Genomic DNA, 23,760 nt, shown 5'->3' with positions numbered 1-23,760 from the left:
TGCTGTTTCGCTCCTACTATTCAGTCTGTACATCGAAGAAGTAATGATGGAAATAAAAAGAGTCAGGAGAGGAATTAAAATTCAATGCGAAATTATATCAATGAAACGATTCGCTGATGACATTGCTATCTTGAGGGGAAGTGAAGTAGTATAACATGATCTGATGAATGAAATGAACAGTCTAATGAGTAGAGAATATGGATTGAGAGTAAATAAAAAAAACGAAAGTAATGAACAGTAGGAGAAATGAGAACAGCGACAAACTTAAAATCGGGATTGACGGTCATGAAGTACATGAACTAAAGGAATTCTACTACCTAGGCAGCAAAATAACAAACTACAGATGGAGCAAAGAGGATATCAAAAGCAGACTATTAGGGAAAAAGGGCATTTCTAGCCAAGAGGAGTCTGCTAGTATGGCAGTGAAACATAAACTAAGGGAAAACAGGAACAAAAGAGAATCGAAGCATTTGAGATGTATTGTTACAGACGAATGTTGAAAATTAGGTAGAATGACAAGACAAGGAATGTGGCGGTTCTGCGCAGAATCGGAGAGGAAAGGAATATGTTGGGAACACGGAGAAGGAGAAGGGCAGAATGATAGGACGTCTGCTAAGACATGAGGGAATGACTTCCATGGTACTAGAGCGAGCTATAGGGGGCAAAAACTGTGCAGGAACACAGAGACTGAAGACGTAAGTTGCAAGTGCTACCCTGAGAAGAAGGGGAATTCTTGGCGGACCGCATTAAAGCAGTCAGAAGACTGATGACTGAAAAAAAAAAAAAAAGTGGGAAGTGGCAGCAGTTTTGTAATCTTTGCCACAAGAAGCTTAGTTCCTGAGCACAGGTATGAAAGAGATGTCTTTGGGTTACCATAGTTAATTGATGTTACTTGTAGATGACGTCACTTTCTGGCTGTGTGGCTTCTTGTATGGTGCACGTGTTTGCTTTTGCTTTTGCTGTTGTCTGTGATGATGCGGCGATTTAGTTTGGGGATCCCGTTTCCTTCTTCTCGGGGTGCTCTGAATGCGGTAATGTCCTGCATCACATTTGCGTTTTCTGCGATCACTTGTCTGTGATGATCTGGAGATTTAGTTTGGAGATATCGTTTCCTACTTCTCGGGGTGCTCTGAATGCGGTAATATCCTCCATTGCATTTACATTTTCTGCGATCACAAATAAGTGAGCTCAGGAAGAATATTAATTTTGCGATTCATACAGTACAAACTTTATTCTTCGTTAACAGAGTATGGACAACTGCAGCACAATTACCATGAATGGATTCAGGAAATTATTACGTCACTCTTTACCCTTTTAAATGTATTCAACGCAGAATCTGTACCTAGTGTAAATTGTTCTATTTACTCGGACAGTTTTATGTTTCCTTGGTCCGGCCAAGTGACGGTCAGATGAACTGTGTTTAACAGAAACATTTTCATGCTTTCAAAGACTAATCTTTTAACCGTCCATGATTTCTGAGTTAAAATGCAAGAACTAAATCCAAACAGGCATTTGATTTACTTACTTCGTGTTTCAGTTTTATGACTGAAAACCTACTGAGTACTGCAGGGCTCACACGCATTGTACATTGCGTGCTTTACTTAGTAAGTATTGCTTAACGTCCCTTTCAGCAAAAGCCGCGTGATTTATTTCAGGTCAACGTGCAGGAAAGCGTTACGTCAAAGGTACTGTGTCAGAGCAGAGTTGAGCTTCGTTGTCTTGTTACGCAGGGTAAGAATTAACATCACGGTCATGACGAAACATTGTGTGGAGTGTTCTATACGGATTCAGATTATTAACAATAATTGCACACGGTTGTTCTACGTATCAGTCAGTATTGTTCGAAGGTTATCAGTCACACATGGCACGTCACAATTACTGTTAGATCCACAACATTTTTTCAGAATATTCTGTGTGACTGTACACGGTATAGCCACATTAACGTGACGTCAGTGTGCAATAACCATTTGCAGATGGCAGGAGGCAGCACTAGCAGAGGAGGATAAATAAAGCCGAAAACAGTGCAGTCGTTGTACAGCGGAAACGGAGCGAGATATCTGACGTCCGAAAGGGCATGATCATTGGCTTTCGGACCGAGGGTGCAAGCATTTTAGAAACGGCTAAGTTTGAAAACTGTTCGCGTGCCGTCGTGGTAAAAGTACACAGTGCGTGGCAAGCTAGCGCTGTGCATCTGTGGTGCTCCACGGACCGCAGTGTGAACAACGGCTGCGGAGGTGTGTACGGAAGAACAGTCGTGCAACTGTTGACCAGCTGAGAGCAGAGATGAACGAATGGACTACCAACAATATCTCCTGAACGATCGTTCGGCTAACGTTGCTGCATATGGGCTTCTGCAGCAGGCGCCTTGTTCGTGCACCCATTCTGACTCTTGTTCATGGGCGACTAACAAGGGGAGGCCGCGACAGCTGGAACGCGGATTTACTGCAAACTTCGTACACTCGTAGTACCCCATGAGGACAACAAAATGTGTAGCCAGTAGCGACTACTTCTCAAGCGTTATTGAGAAAATCGCAAGATAATTTCGGACGTTAAATATACAGGGTGTTACAAAAAGGTACGGCCAAACTTTCAGGAAACATTCCTCAAACACAAATAAAGAGAAGATGTCATGAGGACATATGTCCGGAAACGCTTAATTTCAATGTTAGAGCTCATTTTAGTTTCGTCAGTATGTACTGTACTTAATCGATTCACCGCCAGTTGGCCCAATTGAAGGAAGGTAATGTTGACTTCGGTGCTTGTGTTGACATGCGACTCATTGCTCTACAGTACTAGCATCAAGCACATCAGTACGTAGCATCTACAGGTTAGTGTTCATCACGAACGTGGTTTGCAGTCAGTGCAATGTTTACAAATGCGGAGTTGGCAGATGCCCATTTGATGTATGGATTAGCACAAGGCAATAGCCGTGGCGCGGTACGTTTGTATCGAGACAGATTTCCAGAACGAAGGTGTCCCGACAGGAAGACGTTCGAAGCAATTGATCGGCGTCTTAGGGAGCACGGAACATTCCAGCCTATGACTCGCGACTGGGGAAGACCGAGAACGACGAGGACACCTGCATTGGACGAGGCAATTCCTCGTGCAGTTGACGATAACCCTAATGTCAGCGTCAGAGAAGTTGCTGCTGTACAAGGTAACGTTGACCACGTCACTGTATGGAGAGTGCTGCGGGAGAACCAGTTGTTTCCGTACCATGTACAGCGTGTGCAGGCACTATCAGCAGCTGATTGGCCTCCAAGGGTACACTTCTGCGAATGGTTCATCCAACATAGTGTCAATCCTCATTTCATTGCGAATGTTCTCATTACGGATGAGGCTTCATTCCAACGTGATCAAATTGTAAATTTTCACAATCAACGTGAGTGGGCTGATGAGAATCCGCACGCAATTGTGCAATCACGTCATCAACACAGATTTTCTGTGAACGTTAGGGCAGGCATTGTTGGTGATGTCTTTATTGGGCCCCATGTTCTTCCACCTACGCTCAATGGAGCACGTTATCGTGATTTCATACGGGATACTCTACCTGTGCTGCTAGAACACGTGCCTTTACAAGTACGACCCAACATGTGGTTCATGCACGATGGAGCTCCTGCACATTTCACTTCTCAACAACAGATTCGGTGACCGATGGATTGGTAGAGGCGGACCAATTCCATGGCCTCCACGCTCTGCTGACCTCAACCCTCTTGACTTTCATTTATGGGGGCATTTGAAAGTTCTTGTCTACGCAACCCCGGTACCAAATGTAGAGACTCTTCGTGCTCGTATTGTGGACGGCTGTGATACTATACACCACTCTCCAGGGCTGCATCAGCGCATCAGGGATTCCATGCGACGGAGGGTGGATGCATGTATCCTCGATAACGGAGGACATTTTGAACATTTCCAGTAACAAAGTGTTTGAAGTCACGCTGGTACGTTCTGTTGCTGTGTGTTTCCATTCCATGATTAATTTGATTTGAACAGAAGTAATAAAATGAGCTCTAACATGGAAAGTAAGCGTTTTCGGACACATGTCCACATAACATATTTTCTTTCTTTGTGTGTGAGGAATGTTTCCTGAAAGTTTGGCCGTACCTTTCTGTAACACGCTGTATACCTGCGCATGACCATTTTTAAATGAAGCGGCGGCAGCCGAGTGGAGCCGGCACGGTAGGTCAGCGTGTTCGGTCAGAGAGCTGGTTGGCCTCTGTAATAAAACTGAGTGAAGAGATCAACGACGAACTAGAACGGATGTCATGTGACGTCCGCAACGACCAAACACAACGATCGACAAAAAAAAAAGATAAAAAGTAGTTAGCGTTCAAGCCCCGTAATCGCTGGATCGATAGATCGAGTCCCGTTCGTCAGTTCCTTTTTTTATTTTCAACACAGTCATTTTCTTTATTATATATGTTACAGTTGATATAATGGGAAAAATACGTGTAATCGGATGAACTTTTATTTAAAAAAAATGTTCAAATTTCTCTGAGCACTATGGGACTCAACTGCAGTGGTCATCAGTCCCCTAAAACTTAGAACTACTTAAACCTAACTAACCTAAGGACATCACACACATCCACACCCGAGGCAGGATTCGAACCTGCGGCCGTAGCAGTCGCACGGTTCCGAGAACTTTTATTAAATTTACGATGTTATTTGGCTGTCTACAATTTTTTATTATCACAAATAATATAATATTCATAACTATCGACTAGTAAACGACCAAATGTATAAAGTGATACTGAAAATGTATGCATGTCAGTGATTTGAGAAATCCCTTTTACCTTGAAGGAGCCCGGAACTACCTGTTACCTGCAAGTTTTGACCGGCACACACGGCTTTCGAAAGATGTACAATTATTCGTCGCTTTCCACATTACTAGTACAAGTTGCAAGATGGTATTTTTCGTCAAAACATGGAAAACATAGAGTTATGAAAATTATGTTATTTGTGATAGTCAAAATTTGTAGACTACCAAATAACATTGGTAAATTTAATAAAAGTTCATCCGATTACACGTATTTTCCCATTATATCAATTGTAATACAAATACTAAAGAAAATGACTGTGTTGAAAATAAAAAAAAGTGACGATCGGGACTCGATACAGCGATACAGCGATTACGGTACTTGAACGCTAATCACTTTTTTTTTTTTTTACTCATTTTGTTCGATATAGTTCGTTGCGTTTGGTCGGGGCGGACGTCACAAGACATCCGTTCAAGTTGATCGTTGACTCAGTTTTTTTTTTTATTACAGAGAGCACGCAGCCCTCTGATCGAACACGCTGAGCTACCGTGTTGGCAACCACTCGGCTGCCGCAGCTTCATGGTAAAAATGGCCATGCGCAGGTATATATTTGACGACCGAAATTATCTTGCGATTTTCTCAACAACGCTTGAGAAGTACGCGCTACCGCATACACATTTTGTTGTCCTCATGGAGTACTACGAGTGTACGAAGTTTGCAGTAAATCTGCGTTCCAAACGTCGTGGCTTCCCCTTGTAAGACTGGAATTCGCACTGCTATACCGCAGTTGGACGTCAACTGAGATTAAACATTTTTTGTGCTCCATCGGGCTGATAGTCGTTGCCGTGTACGGCGTGAAACGTCTCAAGGCATGCACCCTGCAGCAATCATCGGAAGGGTTCAATCCGGGGGCTCCAGCATTGTGCTCTGGGGAATGTTTTCATGGTATTCTCTGGCTGATCTCGTCGTTCTGGACGGCACAACTAATGGACACAATGCCATCCACCAGCAGGACAATGCAATCTGCCATACAGTTCTGTGTACGTCCGTGGTTCGAAGAGCACCAGGACAAATTTACCGTACTGTCTTGGTCACCAAACTTCCCAGATTTAAACCCGATCCTCACTCAAGAAACCTAGTGTAGATGGACACGACACTGAATATGGCATAGGTCGACATCCCTACCGTGCGTCCAGACCCTCATTGACACTCTTTCTGCACGTGTTGTGTTTCACGTTCATAAAGTTCTACAGTCACATAACAAGTGTGTCATGGTTTACTGGCTACATCGCTTAAAAATTGCACAGCAGTCATATCTGCAATCATTAACCCTATAAAAGATTACGTAAATTCGGTAAAAGTGCAAACACGATGGTTCAAAAGTGCAAAATTGAAGTTATAAAGGCCAATACAGCCTAGCACGTTCCGAAATTCCTTTGGATCACTAGCTGATCGTCCCAGAAGTAGACTCTATTAGCCTTTTTGTTCTTCTGTAAATAAGACGTCTTAATATTTAGCCACCATTACATTTTAAAGTGATGGTTTGGTTATCAGCAGTTGTCTTTTTAAAATTTAGATTCTTGAAGTCTGAATGTGTTTCGTCTATCTCATACATCTGACATACAGCTGGAATAGTTTTCTCGCGAAGAGTATGTGTGTATCATTAATAAAATCAAGAACAAAACAAGATCACTGATCATATGAATGTTTCGGAGCCGTGAGAGCGTTTAAACATGTAAAATGCAACGAATTTAGTTTAGTGTGAGTAACCTCACGATGGAGACAGACAGAGATAGAAAACATATTTTGAAGAATAATGTAGTGAAAGTCGAACATCGCGAGCATAGGCTCGTGTGATGAAGTCATAAATCCGTTGTATGATTAATATATGAGAACAGTGGATAGCGTAAACGTGAAATTATCTCGTCTCCCAGCATCTGTTCTAGCTTGAAGCTTGTAAATAAATTTTGCCCACGGTTTCACAAATCGTATTAAATGAGTGCCCAAGCGCTGTATGCATAATTCATTTCTCCAAATTTGCTTTGCAAAGCGGCAGAAGCAGCTGTAGAAACTGACGCTGCTTGTAATCTAAATCCGTCCGGTTCAAAATCAGCGCTTAATCTGCAGTACATGCGAATGCTTCGAACGTCACTCACCCGGACCTGACCCGTGTCCTACAAAGGGCGCGCAGCAGCCAGATGCTACTGGCGAAAGCCGTTTGTATGATGAAGTCTACCGTAATTCGTGATTGCTTTCCTTCACCCGTCAACGGATGTGAAATTACAAAAGCAGCGAGATCAACACTGAAACGGATAGTGGACTAGTTAATAAATCCTGAGCGGCGAACATGTTAAATTTCATTTGAAGAACAGGTTATTCTGCCTCTGTGATGGATATTTGTTTCGTACGACTAAAGTCTATGTGCTGAAGAGTTTTACGTCATTGTCGAAAACGGGAAATCATTATTCGTATACTGAGCTTGTCCAGTATTTCCATGAAACTGGTGTTTCCTATAATGATGAGTTTGCAGCAATTAAATTAGATCTTGTCCTCTTTATAATCTTATAATAGTTGAAGACAGGAATTAAATACTACCGCAAGGTGTGACGCTGAAGAAATAATGGTGGTTTAACAATGCAAGCTTGGGTATTTCCTCTCAAGTTACACTATAAAAAAGACGACGCATCACGAAGAAATTATCTAAATGAGATGGAAATCGGTAGATGTGATGTACATGTACAGATTGATCACGACCGGCCGAAGTGGCCGTGCAGTTCTAGGCGCTGCAGTCTGGAACCGCGCGACCGCTACGGTCGCAGGTTCGATCCTGCCTCGGGGATGGATGTGTGTGATGTCCTTAGGTTAGTTAGGTTTAACTAGTTCTAAGTTCTAGGGGACTAATGACCTCAGAAGTTGAGTCCCATAGTCCTCAGAGCCATTTGAACCATTTGATTGATCACGGTTGAAAAAAAAAATGCATGATTTAAGCAAGAGAAAGAGCTTCATATTACTGAACAAGTCAATAACGCGTTGATACACCTCTGACTCTTATACAAGTAGTTATTCGGCTTCGCACTGATTGATAGCTTTGTTGGCTGTGCTCCTGACGGAAATCGTTCCAAATTCTGTCCAATTGGCGCGTTCGATCGTCAATAACCCGAGTTGGCTCAAGGGCCCTGCCCACAGTGCTCCAAAAATTCTCCATTGGGGAGGGATCCGGCGACCGTGCTGGCCAAGGTAGGGTTTGGCAAGCACGAAGGCAAGTAGTAGGAATTCTCTCCACGTGCGGGTTGATACGATATTGCTGAAGCGCAAGCAACTGTAGGAGGTTGGTTAGGGATATTTTCTGAGTACTTCGGTACGAAATACTCAATGTATGTAGTGGCTCATTACAAATTAGTTACATTTAGTTTGATTTCTTCCCTCCACTTACATTTGTATTACAGTGAAACTATTTACACAATAATGGGTATGTGTCAACGGTATGAGCTTTATCTTATTTGGAAATAAAGTTGTTGCCTTAACAGAGGTGCTTGCGGTTGACTCAGTTATAGCTACTGTACTCTTCGCCCTCAAGCTTGCTTTTAGTACTGGTCAGAGGTATCTCTCGTTTGTTTCTCTGGCACATGTTAGTTGAATGTCAATAGTGATACACAGTAGTATTGACGGATTTGTACGTTATCAGTGATACACAAAACTATGAATGGGTTTATTGGTGCTGGTAAGTTCTATGTTAGTTTTTTTTTCTTCCTCAGTGTTGATACACAACTGTTGTTCCTAATCAACTGTTGTTCCTAATCATATGTAGGAGGGGGCCTTAAGGCACTAATCTGGTAAGAGTAAATAAGCAGTAAATAAATGAGAATGGGTTTACTGACGAAGAGTTGTCACGTATTCACCTCGTGTATGGGTTTACTAAATGCAATGGAAGAACAGCTACGACGATGCTACGCCCTACTGTTCCCGTAGTAACACAGTAATTGCGCATCTCGGAATTGTTAAATTACTCTGTTTTGTGTCGCACGTTTTCGTGAATGAATATTACATGCTGTTTCACTACTCTGAAGGCCTTCTCACAGACACAAAAATAATTGGGGTAACAGATCCAATAAATGATTATTGAATTATTATTCTGTAACGCATCATCGGAAAACACGGGATTCATTTTCCTAGCATACTCAGAAATTATCACTGAACCAAAACCATTATTTCATAATTATAATTATAATTATAATTATAATTATTACCACTGTTACTATTAACTGTTATTATTGCCAATTATTTCATTTTATTAACAACACAAATTATTGAGTTTATGTAACAATTAATCACTATCATTGTTAGGGTCTCGATTATTTTCTCATTATAACTAGTGTCACTATTATTATTTTATTGCCAATTATTATTTTTACTAATAATGCAAATTATTACTGTTGTAACTTATGTAATATTTTTTGCACTTGTTGTTCCTGATCACATAAATGAGAGGACCTTAAACTCTAATTTGGTCAGGCTAAATAAGCAATAAGTGAATGAATGAATAAATTTTCAGTATCATCTACTGTTAACAACCTTGGAAGATGTGTTTCTTCAAGCACATGCACAACATTAGTTGTAATATCTAAGCTCCCAAAAATGAGGTGACAAGTCACGGCACACCCCCTAATAACGTGACGGACCTTCTTTTGACCGACGTAGTTCAGCAGCTCCACGTGGCATGGACTCAACAAGTCGTTGAAAGTCCTCTGCAAAAAGATTGAGCCACGCTGCCTCTATAGCCGTCCATAACTGAGAAAGTGTTGCCTGAGAAGGATTTTGTGTAATAACTGACCTCTCGATTATTCCTATAAATGCTCGATAGGATTCGCGTTGGGTGATCTGGGTGGCCAAATCATTTCCTCGAATTGTCCACAATGTTCTTCAAACCAGTTGTGAACAGTTGTGGCCAGGTGATACGGCGCACTGTCATTCATAAAAATTTAATCATTGTTTGACGTGGCTGCTGATGGTGTCCAAGTAACCGATCACAGCCATTTCCAGTCAATGATCTGTTCATTTGGGCCAGAGGATCCACCCCACACCATCTACAGACCACAGCATTGTGGAGCCACCACCAGTTTGCACAGTGCCTTGTTGACACCTTGCGTCCAGGGCTTCGGCAGTTTGTGCCACACTCAAACCCTACCATCAGCTCTTAGCAACTGAAATCGGGACTCATCTGACCACTCCACGGTTTTTCAGTCGTCTAGGGCCCAGCCGATATGGTCATGAGCGCAGGAGAGGCATTGCGGGCGATGTTGTGCTGTTCGCAAATGCATTCGCGTCGGTCGTCTGCTGAAACAGCCAAATTTCTCCGCACAGCGTTCGTTGTACGTCGTACAGTGATTTCTGCGGTTATTTCATGCAGTGTTGCTTGTCTGTGAGCACCGACAACTCTTCGCAAACGACGCTGCTCTCGGATGTTAAGAGAAGGCCGTAATCCACTACCTTGTCTATGGTGAGAGGTAATGCCCGTCTGGGTCTGCCGAGGGCTGTTTGCAAGAGCGGTGCCCTCTTGAGGCCAATTGAGGAGGTACTTCACTGAGAAGTAGCGCCACCGATCACGAAAACTTACAACGGCTGGGACAGCGGTGTGCTGACTTCATGTCAGTCCTTATCCGCTTACGGTGACGTCTATAGGGCTGAAGATGACACGACGACCGGTAGGTACCTTTAGACCTTCGGCACACTCTTGATACTGTGGATTACGGAATACTGAATTCCCTAACGATTTCCGAAATGGAATGTCCCATGCATCTAGCTCCAGCTACCGTTCTGCGTTCAAAATCTGTTAATTCCCATCATGTGATAATAATCACGTAGGAAACCTTTCCACATGAATCACCTGTGTACAAATGACAATTCCGCCAACGCACTACCTTGTGTAAACGATACTACCGACATGTGTGTATGTACATATCCTTATCAGATAACTTTTGTCATCTCAGTGTACGTATATCATTACAGACATGTGCTACGCTATGTTCTGGATTAAAATTAATTTTGCATAAAAATATTTAAATATAATTTTAGTTATTGCTACCGTAGTTACCGTGAACATGATGGTGGAAGGAGACAGAAGGGAAGAAAATTACAGTTTAACATCACGTTGTCATCAGTTTATTGGCGACGGAGCACAAGTTCCGATTGTTTCAGGGATCGGCAAGGAAATCAGCCGTGCATTTTCGAAGGAACCGTCGCAGTATTTGCCTGACGCGATTTAGTGGAAATCAGCGAAATCTAAATTGGGATGCTCGGACGTGGATGTGAACCGTCATTCTCCGGACAGTGAGTCCATTGCGCTAACCACTGTGCCACATCGATCGGTATGAAAGATGAATAACTAACAGTAAATGCATGATGATTTAAGTAAAACTGGTTTCATACATCCGAAGAAAATGGTAAAAATGAATGGAGAGTATTAAGGAACTATATTGAGCTGTTGCGCAGACATTTCGTGCATCGAACTCCTGATTTCACGTAGATTATAAAGAAGCACTCCGTCTTCAGGCCACGAGTGGCCTACCGGGACCATCCTCAGAGGAGGATGCGGATAGGAGGGGCGTGGGTTCAGCACACCGCTCTCCCGGTCGTTATGATGGTATTCTTGACCGAAGCCGCTACTATCCGGTCGAGTAGCTCCTGAAATAGCATCACGAGGCTGAGTGCACCCTGAAAAATGGCAACAGCGTATGGCGGCTGGATGGTCACCCATCCAAGTGCCGGCCACGCCCAACAGCGCTATACTTCGGTGGTCTGACGGGAACCGGTGTATCCATTGCGGCAAGGCCATTGCCCTTTCACGTAGATTATACAAATTTAAATTTGAAAAACAAAACCGTTAGCTTCTAGGAATACGTTTGTTGTGTGTCGGAATTCGTTCACCTATTGAATTGACAGTTTTTCACTCTTGCATTCAGCGACAAGCCGAAGGTGTACGCTTACCGTAGAGTTTGATGCTGCCGTCGGTGTCTCCCAGCGAGTTCTTGGAGACGCACCGGTAGGAGCCGAAGTCTGCCGGACCCACGGACTTGATCGTCAGCTTCATGTGCACTTTGTACGCGTTGTCCAGCAGCACTGGCTCGTATTTACCTCCTGCAATGGAAACAAACACCGACCGAACTGATACATGGAAGAACTCGTACAGAGATTGCGATCTGCAGCCACTGAGAGAAGATGTCAATTAACATTTCTTTTTTAATGTCATTCAAAAAAGTTTTGCATCACCTCGGTTCTGAGAGTTCCGGAACCTGTACAGAAAATTGGAAAAGTGATCAACATATACATCATTTCCGCCCTGTTTATTGCTCATGAAAACCATACATTGCATGTTGTACCACCATACAGCGAGACCGTCAGAGGTGGTGGTCCAGACAGCTGTACACACCGGTACCTCTAATACCCAGTAACACGCCCTCTTGCATTGATGCATTGCTGTATTTGCTGTGGCATACTATCCATCCAGTTCATCAAGGCACTGTTGCTCTAGATTGTCCCACTCCTCAGAGTGGTCGGTGGGTCAAGTCGTCAATAAACAGCCCTTTTCAATATATTCTAGGCATGTTCGATAGGATTCATTTCTGGAGAACATGCTGCCCACTCTAGCCTAGCGATGTCGTTATCGTGAAGGAAGTCATTCACAAGATGTGCACAATGGGTGCGCGAATTGTCGTCCATGAAGACGAATGCCTCGCCAATGTGCTGCCGATATGGTTTCGTTCGTTTCTGCGTACGTTCCCCATTAAAGGCAGAAAAAAACATTTCCATTAAAGGGTCTACCACCTCTTTAGTAAAATTTAATATACTCGTATTAATTCACTTCCATGGCGATCAGTTCCTTCACAGTCAGCACGTTTTATATTATTATTTCAATTTTAAAGTCGCTCTCCCTAAGGTTTATTTCAGAAAACGGTGAAATTAACCCAGATCCATTCTGCACACGTAAAATAAATCCGTTTGCTATGTGCTAAGTAGCACGGACGGTATTTCGTCTGTCAGACCCCCGTACTGTTTGCAACAAAACGTTTTACTAAAATATGACATCTAAAGCAGAGCGTGAGGAGGCGTGGAGACTGCGTCAAGTCATTGGCCCGACTCCTCTTCTAGCGTTCCACAGCGGGCAGATTGCGTTCACGGGTGCAGCTACCTTTAACGATACTATCCACACTGTTCAATAAAACTGATCTATGGCTTTGAAACTTTGCAGTTACTTAAACGATCTCCTGCTGCTAGGGGGTGTTTTCCTGAGACAAGCACAATGAAAGGTGTGACCCTATCTTGGAAAATAAGGCGCATACAGTTTTTGAAAGCAGCGACATGAACGCCTGCGTTCTGTGGAAGGATGATTTAAATGTGGATTGTGGTTGAAATATTTGTGACATAATAGTTGGCAGCCACACCATACAACAAAATTCTATACTCTACAAAATCTTAAAATTTTAAAGCTTTAAATCAAAATTAAGAAGCAAGTAAGCTAAACATATTCTAGTAAATTTAGCATAACATTTGTTTTTACCGAACTCACTCGGTCAGTATGTGAAGTTATACATAATTCGGTGAAAATGTATCGTTGGTGTAATATTTCTTCCGTTCCTTCTTTGTTCCCCTCCGTCCCTTTATGCTACCCTTCATCTTTCCTTGTTCCTCCACCCATCCCAAACCTTGACAATTTTCTTGCTTACATCCCCCTCTCCTTTGCCTGCCTTATCAACCATGTCCTGTTTCCGCCTCATCTGTCATTTCCCTTCCCTTAGTGCCCCGCCCCCCTAGCAAACCCCCTCCTCCTTCTCTCTATCTCTGCTCTGTCTCTGCCTATCCCCAGTCCACCCTAAAACAGTTAGAACATTCGTTATTTACGATGATTTTTTGTATGTTTTGAAATCTGAGCTGTGTTATCAGCTGGCTGTTAGTTGATTGCTTTGTTCGAAAGACAATTAAAAATGCAATGTCTTCCTTTGTAATGCTGGCTCTCGATGTATTTTTCTTTACCAACTTCGTCCAGTGTTTTTGTCCAGCGTATAGTAAAATGATTGTACATAAAAGATGGCAGAGGACCTGAAAACCGTTCCTTTATGTGGGTTGCACAGAAATCAAGCGCAAAGCAATTTTTTCCCAGTATCTCTTAGTCAAGAAAACGTGGAGAAAAAAAGAGCTTTGGAAGAAGGCTGATGCGAACCTGGTAACTTGCTCTCCACAATTCACAGCCCACTTTTCTTTCTTCGCCACTGATCCACTATTTCTTTCGGAAATAATAGACACTGTCAACCTCAGGCTGGGTGGAGCCAAGGTGGGCAGTGGTCGAAACCCAAGGCCTGGCCACGATGCCTCTCCCCTGCCTGTCACTGTGCTGGTCCCTCACAGAGATATGGTACTAGGCTGGTTTCTTTATTTAATTTTTCATTATTTATATTTTTTATACTTTTTAATTTTTTCGTTGTTTTTATTTTTTACGAAAATACGTAATTTCCACAATTGCTGGAGTTAAAAGAAAACAATTTTTTCTGTAGGAAGGACACAATGAGAAAAGGCTTCAGAACAAGAAAAATAAAAGAAAATAAAGGAAAAAAAGCTATCTAATTCCTTTACGATGGAAGACAAGGTTCAGCGTAATTGCAGATAAAGCACAATAACGTGGAAGCTTCTGCCACTTACAACGAGCTTTCATTGGCGTAAAACACGGGGTTCGGGGTCGTTGACATAGCCGATTACATAATGGGTTTAGTGTCCTGGGAGCCATACGACCGATTTGGTCTTCATCCGACGGAAAACGGAAAAGTCTGGAAAAAGAGAAGTTCAACCAAGAAAGCAGCTTCAGCTGATCGGGTAAGGAACGCCAGTTGTCGATGAATCCAGTGCCTGTGTTCGCGTCCGCAAGAGACGAGCCCGTGTGGCAACGTATCAGGTTGATGACGTGTGTCGTAAAGAACAGTGGTACAAGAAAAGTTGGAGAAAGAAAAAAAGCTTTGGAATAAGGCCGATGCGAAACTGGTAACTTGCTTCCCACAATTCACAGCCTACTTTTTTCTTTGCTATTGAGCCACTATTTTTTTTCGGAAAGAATAGACACAGTCAACTTCAGGCTGGGTGGACCCAAGGTGGGCTAGTGGAGGCGATGGAGGCGTTCGTTGGTCAGGGTCAGATTGTGAATGACCTTATACCGCGACGAGGCGACTTCCGTCGGGAGGACAGGAAGACTAACGTGAAACCACACTGTTTTCCAGAACATCAATGGCGTGGCCATTTCAACAGGGGAGAGGAATGATTGTACGTCCCAACGCGGAAGCAAAGATCTGGTGGCAAGGCATGTCACTGATAAGATGATGGCTCCCAGAAAACTAATTACAATATAAAATTCACGTACGTGGCGCAGTTTAGAGTTGATCCGGCCAACTTCGGCAGGGGAAGTCATACTAGCCGTTCGAAGACACATAAATAAGCAAGATGTAATAGACTGAATTACTCGAGTACATGTTAAAACGGCACGCCCTATGAACAATACTGAAGCCTTCACTTTTATACTGGGAAGTCCCAACCCTCAAAGGGGACAGGGCCTCGCAGCTACTTCGTATTGAAGTGAAAAAGTATAACTATTCCAAAGGAAATAACCGACAATAGCATCAATTTGCGCCATCATCGCAGGGAGCGGGAATTTATGTGCAACATGGAACACTATGCTGAAAATGTAGGAATTTAGACCCGCATTTTTTGAAGAAGACTAAAGGAACGACGTTGGTGTACACAAATTGCCCCTTGAATTCCATTCGTCACCTCCCGCCAACTGAGTGCAGCCATTCTCATCGAGCAGCGATCCACGGTAATCCCCAACGACATGCGGCGAACAACCACCGTTGCCCATGGAATGACAAAGCGTTGAAAATCCTGTTGTGGTAAAAGGGTGCATTTCCGTTCATTAATGCTGGCCCCGGAGACTCAACAAAAGGAAATCAGTATCTCCTTGAGCAAGGATATGTCATCGATATGACGTAACAATACCATAATACACTCCTGGAAATTGAAATAAGAACACCGTGAATTCATTGTCCCAGGAAGGGGAAACTTTATTGACACATTCCTGGGGTCAGATACATCACATGATCACACTGACAGAACCACAGGCACATAGACACAGGCAACAGAGCATGCACAATGTCGGCACTAGTACAGTGTATATCCACCTTTCGCAGCAATGCAGGCTGCTATTCTCCCATGGAGACGATCGTAGAGATGCTGGATGTAGTCCTGTGGAACGGCTTGCCATGCCATTTCCACCTGGCGCCTCAGTTGGACCAGCGTTCGTGCTGGACGTGCAGACCGCGTGAGACGACGCTTCATCCAGTCCCAAACATGCTCAATGGGGGACACATCCGGAGATCTTGCTGGCCAGGGTAGTTGACTTACACCTTCTAGAGCACGTTGGGTGGCACGGGATACATGCGGACGTGCATTGTCCTGTTGGAACAGCAAGTTCCCTTGCCGGTCTAGGATTGGTAGAACGATGGGTTCGATGACGGTTTGGATGTACCGTGCACTATTCAGTGTCCCCTCGACGATCACCAGTGGTGTACGGCCAGTGTAGGAGATCGCTCCCCACACCATGATGCCGGGTGTTGGCCCTGTGTGCCTCGGTCGTATGCAGTCCTGATTGTGGCGCTCACCTGCACGGCGCCAAACACGCATACGACCATCATTGGCACCAAGGCAGAAGCGACTCTCATCGCTGAAGACGACACGTCTCCATTCGTCCCTCCATTCACGCCTGTCGCGACACCACTGGAGGCGGGCTGCACGATGTTGGGGCGTGAGCGGAAGACGGCCTAACGGTGTGCGGGACCGTAGCCCAGCTTCATGGAGACGGTTGCGAATGGTCCTCGCCGATACCCCAGGAGCAACAGTGTCCCTAATTTGCTGGGAAGTGGCGGTGCGGTCCCCTACGGCACTGCGTAGGATCCTACGGTCTTGGCGTGCATCCGTGCGTCGCTGCGGTCCGGTCCCAGGTCGACGGGCACGTGCACCTTCCGCCGACCACTGGCGACAACATCGATGTACTGTGGAGACCTCACGCCCCACGTGTTGAGCAATTCGGCGGTACGTCCACCCGGCCTCCCGCATGCCCACTATACGCCCTCGCTCAAAGTCCGTCAACTGCACATACGGTTCACGTCCACGCTGTCGCGGCATGCTACCAGTGTTAAAGACTGCGATGGAGCTCCGTATGCCACGGCAAACTGGCTGACACTGACGGCGGCGGTGCACAAATGCTGCGCAGCTGGCGCCATTCGACGGCCAACACCGCGGTTCCTGGTGTGTCCGCTGTGCCGTGCGTGTGATCATTGCTTGTACAGCCCTCTCGCAGTGTCCGGAGCAAGTATGGTGGGTCTGACACACCGGTGTCAATGTGTTCTTTTTTCCATTTCCAGGAGTGTATCATCCGCGTACGCTTGTACCGAAAAGGTTTCTCCTAATATCTACCAGCCACATAACTGAGCCGTAATACGGTAAAACAGAGTTTCTAAGGACAACACAAAAGGTGACATGGAGAGGAGGCTACCTTGCGTTCAGCCCCGACGGATGGTGATCAGGGCCGTCAGTTGACCATTCACTACGATACATGCGTGAATATCAGTAAAAAGATTGGGTAATAACTGACAATTAGTATGATTGAGACCGGTCGCCTTGAGCACCTGGCCGAGCGGTTCTAGGCGCTTCAGTCTGGAACCGCGCGACCGCTACGGTCGCAGGTTCGAATCCTGCCTCGGGCATGGATGTGTGTGATGTCCTTAGGTTAGTTAGGTTTAAGTAGTTCTAAGTTCTAGGGGACTGATCACCTCAGAAGTTAAGTCCCATAGTGCTCAGAGCTATTTGAACCTTGAGCACCTGCAGCATGAAACCGTGACTGACCCGGTCGAATGCTTTATTAAAATCAATAAAAAGCAAGGCTCCAGAGCCAGAAGTCGCCACAGCCGCGGAGACAACGTCCCGGCATTCGGCTACAGAAGTCAGAATCGTGTGCCCAGCTACACAGCTTTGACGAACAGCAAGAATTTTCTCTAGCAGTATCGACAAACGGCTATTAACCGATGGAGCGACAGTTTTGTAATCGAAATTAAGTAGTGTAACAGGGCGTAATTTATCGGTGTCTGGACGTCCGATTGTCTTCGAACGTTTTTACCAACTTTGAAGCGATCAGGAATCAAACATCCCCAGATCACCTCATTGACCAGTAATGTAATGGTATCACCTATAAGAGACCAAAAGTGTACACAAAATTCCTTAGGAATAGCGCCGAGTCTCGGCGATTTTTGCAACGGTAAACCAGTAATAAGGCGATGTGTATTATCGCGAGTAAAGTCACTTAGAAATTCATCACTTCATGTGGGAGAAGCGACACAATCCAGAAGAGGAGTAAATGCATCAGGAGCAATCGTATCAGTGGAAGGTACATCATAAAGGTCGGCAAAGTAATTACAGATCGCACTGGAAATGACACGTTAGGATGTCAATACGCGAATGATTAAGGGACATTGTACATGCTCTTTTCGACGTGTCCGTAACCGGATAAGGTGATATAAGGAAGTCAGTTCATCTTGTTGGAAGAAGCGGGATTTTATTCACACCCTAAACCATTTCATTTGTTGTCTCTCTTACTGAAGATGCTTTGCCGTAACATGGCAGACATCCATAATCCGTAAGTGGGCTTGTCTGTCACCGTAATAAAGTTGTCGCAAGACGGAATAATAAAATTGCTGGGTCCGACGGAGTTCCCTCGCCCTCTCAGCGCTGTAACGCGCCCTAAAGAATTCCAGAGCAAAGGTTTAGCCATCACAAGTTCCGCTGCCACACCTGTGCCGATCTGGTTCTGATCAGCAGCGGCCTGTGGCCTGATTTCTCTACCCGTGGGCGCAGAGAAAGAATGGAAGTACGTAACAGACTCAGGTATGCCGGGCAAGTCCGTCGATAAAGTGTGGAGCTCCGGAACAGGTCTGTCCTCATGTGATTCCGAAGAGGCGGTCTCGGTGTCGCTAGTTTCATTGGAGAAGGTGCTGCACGCTTTCAAGTCTTGAACAGCATGTGGTCCGAACTTGGGGAGGGGAAAGGCATCCTCCAACGCAGTCTTTTCAGTAGAGCGGAGAAGAGAAGAGGTACAGTCTGACTTCTCACCATCTTGCGACCGTCTACGTTTGTTTTGAAATGGAAGTGGTGGAGGCACGTATGCAAAGTCCCTACGCGATATTAACTGCGGAAATGCGCTAAAAGCATCACGCAATTGCTCGCGTTGCTCCTCAGGAAATTGGTTAGGCGTAATGGCTGTCACTTGGCTGTTACGTTGTTCGTAAGTGGATTTGAAGACTGTGACACGACTCGGGCAGTATGTGCGGAAGTGTCCACTCTCATTACATACAAAACCGGTCCCTTCTTACCCTGTGTAAAATATATATATCCGTCATCCACATACCTGCAAATGATTGGGGGACATTCTGTTTGACCACCATGTCCACCGATCGGACTCTAATATAAACTTGTAAAGGATGATGAGCAGATCAGTTTTTCCGCCGTATATTCCTTACGTCTCCAAACGGAAGCAGGACAGTCTCGAAGGAACTGTCATCAACTTCGGGCGGAAGGTCAAACACCCTGACATTCGCATATTCCGACTCCACATTCGCTGGAATAACTGTAGTTTTACGGCCATCAAGATAAGTGAAAGGGACTTCTTGTCGATGCCCCAGAAGGAGACTGTCCACTTGAAGCGGATTTAGAAACATGACATAAAATACATACGATTCAGAATCGAAGTAAGCCATGTGAGCTTGTTGGTGGAGTAACCTTGATTGTCTCTGCAAGACAATCACGAATTTCTAACGGACTCGGCTGTATATGCCACGTGGACTTATCAAAGCTAAACTGTCAGTCCCTGTTTGCAGGATGTTCCTGAAAACCAAGGACGACATCAAGGCGCAAGACAATGCGGCGTCAGAATTGAGCCACAAACAAGAGACGCTGAGAGACAAACAACGATGTGACGCACACAACGACTCACACGCCAAGGAAGACAAATGACCAAATAAGGAAGCGCTAGCAGGGCTATTTTTGAGGCGGGAAGATATAGAAACTACTCGCCCGACGGGCGAAGCGGGAACGAATATTTGGACATAGTGCCTAGTGTGCTGTAAGTTCTTCGTGTATGTCCCACGATACGTTTTAGTCATAAAAATTTTTCACTGACGATATGACGCTCGTTCTAAGAAACAAGGAATGTGAGGAATGTTTACGATGTTTTTTATATTGTAAACGCTATGGCCTGATATCTTTTATCTTTGAGATCGACGCCATATGGCGCCAAGTTGAAGCGATACGGTGCTCGAGTCTGCTGCCTCCAATATGGCATGCGACGTCTCAGAGTAACGTCTTTTGAAAACACGCTTAAATGTACACATGAGAGTGTACATTTGTCTTGTATTGCTCACTCCTATGAGCTTTCCTAAGCATGCTGTAAGCACTTTCCTCCCTGATGTTACATTGGTCTTGTAGTATTTATATATAAGTTTTTTTAATTCTGCCTTTTGTGTTAATTTTGGCAACAGTTATCTGGTCATGATTATTCGAAACGCGTCATAAATGAAGTACTTCAAATGGTTCTAATGGCTCTGAGCACTACGGGACTTAACTTCTGTGGTCATCAGTCCCCTAGAACTTAGAACTACTTAAAGCTAACTAACCTAAGGACATCACACACATCCATGCCCGAGACAGGATTCGAACCTGCGACCGTAGCGGTCGCGCGGTTCCAGACTGAAGCGCCTAGAACCGCTCGACCACACTGGCCGGCAATGAAGTAGTTAGCGATAATTACGTTTGCAAAGAATTAATACATGCAGAGGAAAATCAACCTATCAAACTATATCGTTTGTAAAATTACAGTGATCTGTCAAATTTGTAGTTTACACCTTAATTTCCTGCCACCCATATAAAATCTTGAAAAACATGCCATAACCGTCAAAGAAACACATTGCTCCTTTTTGCAAATTTGCCAAGTGTTATAATTAGATTCTAACGATGTGCAATTAAAGTGACGTCAAGTGAGTGTTCTGGATGCTGGTGGCATGTGGAACTGCTACCTCTCACGGTAGAAATCAATCGGCGGCGTGGATCAGTTACAAAGCGCCTTATTATATTTAGCTAGTGAGGCAGAGAAGGACATTCTTGCATCCCCACAAGATTTTAATAACATGGAGAAGCGAAGTCAATGGTTAACGTCCTGTCGGCGTGGGAATGATAACAGATAGATGTTTAGGATGGGGAAGAAAGTCCAACACTAACGAACGATCTATTATTCACCTTTATGAAAAATGTTGAGCATCTAAAACTGAATAGGGCTTTGAACAGTGCTCCAAATACAAATCTTTCATCTAAAACACTATTTCACCAGGCATGAAGGAAGGTTAGTAGATGTTATACCGGTTGCTTACAATACAGCTACACACGGAGGTGCATGTGCCTTGTATGACGGTATGAAATCCACGCTGCCATTTGACAGGCCATAACGTGAGTGAACAGTATGGCTGTCGAGAAAAGAGAGGTTGCGTCGTTAGTGAAACGGCTTCATGTAAGCAGCAGCAATTAAAAGCACTGAACTGACGGTGTACGGCCGACTAAAGGATCCGAGAAAACGAATATGTCATTAAATGGTTTAAGGAAGGTGATAATGAAATTCGAAAACACGAGTGAGCTTGGTATGGCGCCTGGAAGAAGAAGGCGTCCTATCCCAGTGGAACTTCTTCGTACCATGGTCAACAGTATGGAAAGTTTTGCGTGTATTTTACAGTTGTATCCGTACAAGCTTCCCCCCATGAACCATGGACCTTGCCGTTGGTGGGGAGGCTTGCGTGCCTCAGCGATACAGATAGCCGTACCGTAGGTGCAACCACAACGGAGGGGTATCTGTTGAGAGGCCAGACAAACATGTGGTTCCTGAAGAGGGGCAGCAGCCTTTTTAGTAGTTGCAGGGGCAACAGTCTGGATGATTGACTGATCTGGCCTTGTAACATTAACCAAAACGGCCTTGCTGTGCTGGTACTGCGAACGGCTGAAAGCAAGGGGAAACTACAGCCGTAATTTTTCCCGAGGGCATGCAGCTTTATTGTATGATTAAATGATGATGGCGTCCTCTTGGGTAAAATATTCCGGAGGTAAAATAGTCTCCCATTCGGATCTCCGGGCGGGGACTACTCAAGAGGACGTAGTTATCAGGAGAAAGAAAACTGGCGTTCTACGGATCGGAGCGTGGAATGTCAGATCCCTTAATCGGGCAGGTAGGTTAGAAAATTTAAAAAGGGAAATGGATAGGTTAAAGTTAGATATAGTGGGAATTAGTGAAGTTCGGTGGCAGGAGGAACAAGACTTTTGGTCAGCTGATTACAGGGTTATAAATACAAAATAAAATAGGGGTAATGCAGGAGTAGGTTTAATAATGAATAAAAAAAATAGGAGTGCAGGTTAGCTACTACAAACAGCATAGTGAACGCATTATTGTGGCCAAGATAGACACAAAGACCAAGCCTACTACAGTAGTACAAGTTTATATGCCAACTAGCTCTGCAGATGATGAAGAAATTGATGAAATGTATGACGAGATAAAAGAAATTATTCAGGTAGTGAAGGGAGACGAAAATTTAATAGTCATGGGTGACTGGAATTCGTCAGTAGGAAAAGGGAGAGAAGGAAACGTAGTAGGTGAATATGGATTGGGGGGAAGAAATGAAAGAGAAAGCCGCCTTGTAGAATTTTGCACAGAGCATAACTTAATCATGGCTAACACTTGGTTCAAGAATCATAAAAGAAGGTTGTATACCTGGAAGAATCCTGGAGATACTAAAAGGTATCAGATAGATTATATAATGGTAAGACAGAGATTTAGGAACCAGGTTTTAAATTGTAAGACATTTCCAGGGGCAGATGTGGATTCTGACCATAATCTATTGGTTATGAACTGCAGATTGAAACTGAAGAAACTGCAAAAAGGTGGGAATTTAAGGAGATGGGACCTGGATAAACTGAAAGAACCAGAGGTTGTAGAGAGTATCAGGGAGAGCATAAGGGAACAATTGACAGGAATGGGGGAAAGAAATACAGTAGAAGAAGAATGGGTAGCTCTGAGGGATGAAGTAGTGAAGGCAGCAGACGATCAAGTAGGTAAAAAGACGAGGGCTAATAGAAATCCTTGGGTAACAGAAGAAATATTGAATTTAATTGATGAAAGGAGAAAATTTAAAATGCAGTAAATGAAGCAGGCAAAAAGGAATACAAACGTCTCAAAAATGAGATCAACATGAAGTGCAAAATGACTAAGCAGGGATGGCTAGAGGACAAATGTAAGGATGTAGAGGCTTGTCTCACTAGGGGTAAGATAGATACTGCCTACAGGAAAATTAAAGAGACCTTTGGAGAGAAGAGAACCACTTTTATGACTATCAAGAGCTCAGATGGCAACCCAGTTCTAAGCAAAGAAGGGAAGGCAGATAGGTGGAAGGAGTATATAGAGAGTTTATACAAGGGCGATGTACTTGAGGAGAGTATTATGGAAATGGAAGAGGATGTAGATGAAGACGAAATGGGAGATAAGATACTGCGTGAAGTGTTTGACAGAGCACTGAAAGTCCTGAGTCGAAACAAGGCCCCGGGAGTAGACAACATTCCATTGGAACTACTAATGGCCTTGGGAGAGCCAGTCATGACAAAACTCTACTATCTGGTGAGCAAGATGTATGAGACAGGCGAAATACCCTCAGACTTCAAGAAGAATATAATAATTCCAGTCCCAAAGAAAGCAGGTGTTGACAGATGTGAAAATTACCGAACTATCAGTTTAATAAGTCACAGCTGCAAAATACTAACGCGAATTCTTCACAGACGAATGGAAAAACTGGTAGAAGCGGACCTAGGGGAAGATCAGTTTCGATTCCGTCGA

General features: G+C 44.2%; 1 protein-coding gene across 1 annotated transcript in view; it reads right to left on the bottom strand.

Moving 5' to 3' along the window:
* LOC126260861 (neurotrimin-like) overlaps positions 1-23,760 on the bottom strand; it is a gene marked incomplete at its 3' end in the record, with an annotated part of 376,714 nt that overhangs the window by 125,915 nt on the left and 227,039 nt on the right. The window contains exon 6 of the mRNA XM_049958274.1: positions 11,742-11,891. Coding sequence (XP_049814231.1) covers positions 11,742-11,891 — 150 coding nt within the window. The remainder of the gene's footprint in view (positions 1-11,741; positions 11,892-23,760) is intronic.

The sequence above is a fragment of the Schistocerca nitens genome, chromosome 5, assembly GCF_023898315.1.
Source record: "Schistocerca nitens isolate TAMUIC-IGC-003100 chromosome 5, iqSchNite1.1, whole genome shotgun sequence".
Taxonomy (NCBI): Eukaryota; Metazoa; Arthropoda; class Insecta; order Orthoptera; family Acrididae; genus Schistocerca; species Schistocerca nitens.
The sequence above is the reverse complement of the archived record's forward strand: the minus strand, read 5'-3'. Positions and strand labels throughout refer to the sequence as shown.